At 37.9% G+C, this 8,314-nt stretch overlaps 1 protein-coding gene across 1 annotated transcript; it reads left to right on the top strand.

Moving 5' to 3' along the window:
* Window positions 1–271: 271 nt before the first annotated feature.
* Window positions 272–7,918, top strand: LOC135677367 (selenium-binding protein 1-like). Its single transcript, XM_065189620.1, has 7 exons — window positions 272–597; window positions 2,318–2,513; window positions 4,937–5,164; window positions 6,256–6,487; window positions 6,568–6,675; window positions 6,772–7,044; window positions 7,494–7,918. Exons 1-7 carry the CDS (start codon window positions 477–479, stop codon window positions 7,776–7,778), a joined length of 1,443 nt encoding a protein of 480 aa, XP_065045692.1. The 5' UTR covers window positions 272–476; the 3' UTR covers window positions 7,779–7,918.
* Window positions 7,919–8,314: the final 396 nt, after the last annotated feature.

Genomic DNA, 8,314 nt, shown 5'->3' with positions numbered 1-8,314 from the left:
AATATTTACATATGTAGTATACTTTAAATTTTATGATGACAAATATGTTGTTTTCAAACATGGCAACAGTAAAAAAAAATACATATAATATCCACAAAAAAAAAAAGGAAAAGAAAACCATAATTATACATTAGCATTGTCTCCTACCAAAATAAACCTCAGCATACTTTTCGGCAGAGGATAAATCTTCCATCGTTTTTCTTGTTGTGGCCACAATTCGATCCGGAGACGACACGGCATCCCTCGGATAAGAAATCGGTGATCCCGCCTTGACACGTGCTTGCCTCAGGGTCACTACCCCACTGTAACTGGAACCGTGTACGACCCGCTGCATCTGAGTCCTCGCTCCCATTTTGGCGTCCGTGCCGATCTTTCCTCGGGTACTTTGATCGGAATCAAGGTGTTCGAAGAGGCATCGTAAGTTGAGGCTTCGATCCGGAGGGTCCCCTACCTGGTGGTGACCTGAGAACACCGCGATGGCTGGTGCTGCGAAGGTTCAGGGTTGTTGCGCCGACACTCGCCCGGGCTATGCGTCCCCCCTCGAAGCCATGTCGGGGCCGCGGGAGACCTTGATCTACGTTACCTGTGTCTATAATGGTAAAAGGATCGCGCCTTTTGGTTGTTTCTCTGAGCGATTTTTGAGCTTGGGGGAGTTACTGGTTTTGATTCTGATGTGTTTTCTCAGTAGGCTGTTACGTTTTTGCTCTCCATGTGTTTAGACGAGGAATCTTCATATGGATATTCCTTGTTATTAATCCTTGCGGATTCAGTCGTCTCTTCTTTTCTTTTTGTTTCAATCGAGACGAGAAGTTCCTCACAACAATATCACTAACAAAAACAAATTCGTATGTCTAACCTACTTAAATTTTTATTTATAATTTTTTATTAAAATATTTTTAGATCTTCCTCTACCTTTCCTCGTACCAATACCGCATCTAGAAATCTTAAACTATGAGTATCTCATCTTATCCTCTATCCTCTGTTGAAGCGATACTTACTTGATCATGAATAAAAGTATTTTTTTTCTCTCTGTTCTAGTAACTCTATACATCCGACAACATAAATTTTTTGTATATATTTTTTTCTTAACTGTCCAATATTCAAAAGTTTCTCACCAACAAACAAAATGAATTATATTGTTGGTTCGAAAATAAAAGGTCTTACTTTTGTCATAAATGAGAAGGAATAGGTGATGACATTTTTAGTAACTATGCACTTTTGATTTGGGACCTGATTCTGTTATTCATGCATGATGTCAGGTGTTCAGGGCCATCAAAAGCCACCTTGCTTATTGATCATTGATGTAACTTCTCTAGCTGTCAGAGGTTTGATTGAGATTTGGCTCCGTCTTTGACTGTTCAGGAGTGCAGTCCTCATGATATGTATTCCCTTTTCTTAAGGGCATCATCAACGTTTTCCAACATATCAGGAGATTTTGACTTCTTTCTTGTATTTATAATCTTGTGTGAAATACATACTCGGAACAGGGATTTCTGGGGTTTAAAAGAATAAACTTTCAAAATTGGCATTCGTAAGTTCTTGTTTTTGTTTTTTGTTATTAGTTTTTGGGAGTTTATGGGGTTTTATTTCATGGTTGTTTAATGCTTGATCTCCATTGTCGCTATGGAGGAATCTTGCAGGTTTTCTAGTTCATTCCTTTTGAACTTGGTAAGCATGCATGGTTATTTATAGCATAACTAGATGCATAACACCAAAAGTCATCAAATCAAGACCAACTGGCCAATTTGATGAGACGAGGAAGAAATCTAATTCTATCATTATGAAAAAATATTGAATTGAGAATCACATTGTATTTGTTCTTGCAAAGCATAAACTAATGTAACACCCTCGGTTGAACTTATTGTAGAAGAAGCAAATTTTGAATTAATTGGATATGGGCTTACTCCTAAGGAAACTTTGTCTCCTTTCTTAAGCATTTTCCTTTATACTGAGGATCATTAACAAAGTGATACTTGAAGAAGTTATACATGATATATTAAGATTTATCGACTGTATGATTCATAGTTAACTCTTTATAGTTTTCTTTTCCTAATTAAGAAGAACCTATTGTGGTCTATTCATGTTTATATTTTCTACTACTTTTAGTTCTGGACTTTCAGCATTAAAATATTTGTTTAATAAGCTTTGCTAGAGTGCTAATAAATTTTTCCTGTGTTTGCGCTATTCACTCGTGTCCAATTATAGTTCTAATTAGAAGAATCAGCCTTTTCGACGACCGATAAATTTTATACTGTCTTAAATAAAATGTCTTTAGTCAATGGATTTTACAACAAAGATATTCTCTTCAACTACACAGGCACTGGAATAGAAAAACCGGACTACTTGGCGACAGTGGATGTTGATCCTAACTCCCCAACATATTCCAAAGTAATTCACAGGCTTCCCGTGCCCAATATTGGTGATGAACTGCATCATTCTGGTTGGAACGCTTGCAGTTCTTGTCATGGTGACCCTTCAGCAGTTCGGCAATTCTTGATTTTGCCTTCATTGCTGTAAGCCTCTGTTGTGTTTTGCTTGTTTTATATTATTGCTACTTTTACATGTCTTACTTTGATGTGTTCCTGCAAAGAAGATAATTATTTGTTAGATTATACATAAATGGTGACCAGCTTAAACGATATTCTAAGCTATTCTTTGACTATTTCAGTTATAGAAGTTCATTGTCAAACTATTTTTAGTACCCACAAATATAGTCTGTTTTATTTCATTCATGCTAACCATCACTGAGAATCATTCTTAGGTAAAGAACTAATAGGTCTGTCAAATTTTCAAGTGTATTTTACGAGTAAATATTGATCCTGAGGATTAATACAATTGTAAAGAGCTAATAGGTCTCTTTGACTATTTCAGTTATAGAAGTTCATTGTCAAACTATCTTTAGTACCCACAAATGTAGTCTTTTTTATTTCATTCATGCTAACCATGTTAGGTTATCGAGGAAATCCATTGATCAACTAGGGAGGCCCATGGTCTGCCAACTTTTCAAGTGTATTTTACGAGTAAATATTGATCCTGAGGAATAATACAATTGTAAAGAACTAACAGGTCTCTTGAAGAAGATTATGAAAGTTTCCTTTCGTAATAAAACTTTGATTTGATTATCATTGTCAATGAAAGTGGTGTTTTTGCCAATTGATAAGTCAACAATTGTTGTCATCGGCGTTGATAAGTCAACAATTGTTGTTATCGGCGTGAGCACGAGAGTTCGCGAGGAATTATCCGCTTTGGGTGAGCCTACAATTGAGCCAATTTTTGTGGCCTCTGAGGGAATAAATGTGCTTATCTATGCCCCCTAGCAGGGGAGTCGAGGCCTCACGGGCCCTCCTTCCAGTGCTATATAATAAGTCAGTATTTGTCAACATCAGCGTGAGCACAAGGGCTCGTGTGGAATTGTTCGCTTTGGGTGAGCCCGCACGATTTTGCCCTTTTGGGGTGAGTATAGGGTGATGCGGAGGGCTTGTAAGGCCTTGGTTACCTTACTTCTTAATTGATGTGGGACTAAATATGCTTATTAGTGCCTCCCAGTAGGGGAGCTGAGGCCTCGTGGGTGCTCTTTCTAGCGTCATATGAGAAGTCAACATTTGTCGTTATCGGTGTGAGCACGCTAAAATGTGACAACATGTGGCCAACGGATCGATCGTCCTAGCAACATGTTAGTCAAATCTGGTTGACAAGTGGCAGTCGGATCCGAAGATGCATGGTCATAACGGGTCGTATGTGGTCAAACGTCTAACCATCTGACCCTTCAATAGGTGCAATCAGACGACGTGGGCTTCAGAAGCAGCAAACATCACACCACACTCTTGCCTAAAACGTCACATGAACTCCTCTTACAACCGATGATCTCGAACATAACCATTCCCGAACCACATATAAAAGGGACCTCGAGGTACACATTCCACATATTCTCTTCCTCAATCTCACCAACTAGTCCGACTAGTCCTCAACTCTTTGACTTCTAAAACTGATTTGATCGTCAGAGGGGTATTTGTTGGGAACGCCCTTGACTTAATCTTGTAGGGTCACGCCTCGGTGAACTACGAGTAGGACTTGAGATAGCTTTGGAATGAACGTCAATTGTATCTGACTTACCTATCCAGCTCAGACATCAAGAATCTGATGTAACACCAATAAAAAGAGTCTAATTGTTATATGTATCAATTGGTATACTTAAGATAAATTTACCTAAGAGACTCTCGAAAAAGTTTGAAGTGCTTAGTGGTATCGGTTCTTCAATTTTCTATTGACTTGAGGTTTTGCTTTCTGCCAGCTCTACTTTGGCATGACTTGGTATTTGCTTAAGTGCTTAGCTCTAGGAACAGTTTAAGTGCTTAGAGGTAGCAACTCAAGTGCTAAGAGAGAGTAGAAAAATAATATATTTTGGCATGCAGTTCGTGTTTTCTGGCACCTATTCTTTAAGTGACTATCAAGAGTCAAGGTCATCAGCAAATGGCTGTTTGATGTTAAAAGAAAGGGGATTGAGGAGGCTCCTTCATATGCTTGGAGATAGAGGACCAAGTAATACTTGATTGAAAGTCAACTTGTGTTCTAGTTACCACATCTGGTTTTCAATTGCAAAAGATTGTTTGGTTTGATCTATTTCCCATGTGGTTCTGCCTTAAGGTTCAAGATTATAAATTCTAGTCAATACTGCCAACATTGGTGTTTCTTGTGCTATTTCCTAAAGTTGTTTATTTTATTTTATAACTCCTAAAGTCGAGAGATTATATATATATATATATATATATATATATATATATATATATATATATATATATATATATATACATATATGAGTCCTTCCTGTGATGGCTGGTTCGGAACTACACCGAATAGCACTCCTAAGCTACCTGCCATATTATCTACCATTCATATATTTTTTATCAATGGGCCTAATCATTTTTGTATTTTTCAGATCCAGTCGCATATATGTTGTTGACACTGCAAAAATTCCAAGAGCTCCATCGTTGCATAAGGTTGTTGAGCCCGCAGATATTCTGCAAAAGACTGGGCTAGCATATCCTCATACCTCTCATTGCCTTGCGTCTGGTAATATAATGGTCTCTTGCCTTGGAGATAAAGAAGGAAATGCAACGGGGAGTGGCTTCCTGCTTCTTGATTCAGATTTCAATGTGAAAGGAAGGTGTGGTGTTCACTCTTCTCTTTAATTTGAAACTTGAAATCTAGGCATCTACCTTAGTACGTTTTGATAATATCTAGACTTAGTTTGTTTAGTACATTTTTTTCTTGGTTTTAACCATCATAAAGCCACTGATGTCCTTTTCTTTATCCCATTTTATAGTAACAAAATTGGTGATGTTTTTGGTTACTTGGTAAGTCTTTTCGTCAGAATTTGATCTGAAAAATCATTATAAGGATTTTTCAAATACACTTTATGCTTTAGAATGTTTTATCCTTCCATCTGAGGAAATATGCATTGATAAAGCATTGATTATTCAAGTGGTCATGAGCCAACCCTTACTCTGATTGGCTTGCATTATATATATTTATATTGTATATGATAAACTCCCCAAAGAATAGAAAACTGTTCTTGATTAAATTGGCAATCCCCTAAAGGTAGAATCTTGAGAATCTTAATGAAAAAAGGCTGATGTCTGCTTGAATTTTAAATTCATGATTTTGTGATTGGGGGTCCATCTTGCCTATTGGTTGAGCACAGAACAGAACGGAATAACCAATAAATCGCTCTCGTAAGAATTAGTATCACAGAAAATGAATCCTGATCACCTGGGTTCTTCTGATTTTGTAGAAGACGCTTTAATGGTAAGTTCTAACTGTATGAGGGGTGTTGGAGAATGTTATTGTGAAGTTCAAAAGCATCTTTTGTTTAATTTAACAGAATGTTGTCATAAAAACTAAAAAGAAATTTGGTTTATATCGGAAACTGTCAAAAGTAGTAACATGATAAGCAGGTCCTTGCTGCAATAAGCGAACTAAAGGTCCTAAAGTATTTTGATTTTGTCACGCAAGTAAGGAATTATCCAAATCGGTGTTTGGTGCTTCTTTCATCATTATACCTGTGTTGTCCGGTTTATGCATGTGATGAATATATCAAAGTGCACTGGAATTGAGATTAAGCATTCAAATGAGCTTGGACAATCACTTATGGTGATCATTCTGATGAACGTTCATATTCATTTCTATTTATTTGTTTCATTTCACTTCCTTGCTGCCAATAATGTTTGACCTTGTTGTCTAATGCAATCCATACAGGTGGGAAAAACCAGGTCATAGTCCTTTGTTTGGCTATGATTTTTGGTACCAACCACGTCACAAGACCATGATCAGCTCATCATGGGGAGCTCCTGCAGCTTTTTCAAAGGGTTTCAACCTACAACATGTTTCAGACGGATTATATGGAAGACACTTGTATGTTTATAGCTGGCCAGATGGTGAACTGAAGCAGACATTGGATCTTGGAAATGCAGGGCTCTTACCCTTAGAAGTCTGTGTTTGTGTTGTTCTTTCTCAATATAAGAAACTCCAATATATTCACATTCTGAAAAAAATTGCTATTCTTGGCAGACACGATTTCTGCATGACCCATCTAAAGACACTGGCTTTGTTGGCTGTGCTTTGTCCAGCAACATGGTGAGATTTTTCAAGACCACAGATGGTCTCTGGAACCATGAGGTTTGTTTTTCCATTTGCTTTTCTAGCTTTTTTGCGATTCTGCCTGCTTTTCGATGAGATACCAAGTACTAAGAAAACTAATATCTGCTTTTTAAGGTTGCCATATCTGTAACTCCACTGAAGGTGCGAAACTGGATTCTACCCGAAATGCCAGGGCTGATCACAGACTTTCTCATCTCTCTTGATGATCGGTACCTCTATTTTGTCAACTGGCTTCATGGAGATGTTAGACAGTATAACATTGAAGATCCTTCAAAGCCGGTGCTGACGGGACAAATATGGGTTGGAGGTCTCCTTCAGAAGGGAAGTGACGTAGTCTGTGTGTCAGAGGATGGGGTGGAGTCACAATTTAGTGTACCTGTGATTAAGGTGAGTACCTTCTCTCCGTGTCTATTTACATTCTAGTTCCATATTTAACATTTCTACCAATATTCTGCATGCATCATGTGTTCATTTTGAATTACTAGTTTTGAGTCTTCATTTCTTTGATTAGAAATAGGCATGAACTACATGCTTATAGAGGTTTTTGAGATTCCTTTGTTGCCTATGAGTGGGCATTTTAAAATGAACTGGTAACATGGGAAAATTGGAACCAATTCTTATCTTAGTAGATGCTTCTGTTAATTCAAAGACTAAAAGAAGCATGACAAGCTGTTAAAAATAGAACTGACAACTTCTTTGTGTTGTAAGTTTTCTTTGGTGGGAATTGCATCAACTGTACGTTGGAAGAACTATAGTTTCACCTCGAGAACCATACTTTTGCCGTATAGGACTGTAAAGGTTAGAGCTTGTCACAATGACAACTACTCTTTTATCAGGGAAATCGACTTAGAGGAGGACCGCAGATGATTCAACTGAGCTTGGATGGGAAGCGGCTGTACGTGACAAACTCACTCTTTAGCGTGTGGGATCAACAATTTTATGGCCCAGATCTCGTGAAGAAGGGATCTCACATGTTGCAGATTGATGTGAACACCGAGCAAGGTGGGTTGACCATAAATCCAAACTTCTTTGTTGACTTTGGGACAGAGCCTGATGGACCTGCACTGGCACATGAGATGAGGTATCCTGGTGGAGACTGCACTTCCGATATTTGGATATAGATGAAGCAGCTTCGGAGTAGAACTCGGTTATCGCTGTAGCAATTTACGACATCTTTATGGAACAAGGTTAATGTACTATGTGATTTCTCTACTTGGTGTTCAGGCAATTATGAGAAAGGATTCTCACTATTAGCTTCTCAGTGCTGGAAACTTTTGTTGGCTGTTGATAATATCTTGAATGAGTAGTTTGATGTGTGTACTGCCAGTTTACTGGTTTATGTGCGCAATACTGCATGGATGTTGGTATGCACACTCAGAAACTATTAGCCAAACATATTTTACTGTCTCTAAAGTCCGGATCAAAGGAAATGTGAGATGTATATGGGAGTGCAGTGACTGAATACATATTTTGGTCTACTTCATGGATGTTGATATGCACACTCAGAAACTATTAGCCAAAAAAATTCAAGTCCGGATCATAGGAAATGTGAGATGTATATGGGAGTGCAGTGACTGCATACATATTTTGGTCTCTTTGTGATTTCTGCCAGGCATCTGTTCCTATGAACTAACTATTTTGATTAACTAGATTTGCC

Source organism: Musa acuminata, chromosome BXJ1-6, assembly GCF_036884655.1.
Source record: "Musa acuminata AAA Group cultivar baxijiao chromosome BXJ1-6, Cavendish_Baxijiao_AAA, whole genome shotgun sequence".
Lineage (NCBI taxonomy): Eukaryota > Viridiplantae > Streptophyta > Magnoliopsida > Zingiberales > Musaceae > Musa > Musa acuminata.
Note: the sequence above shows the minus strand (reverse complement) of the source record. Positions and strands in the feature narration are given on the sequence as shown.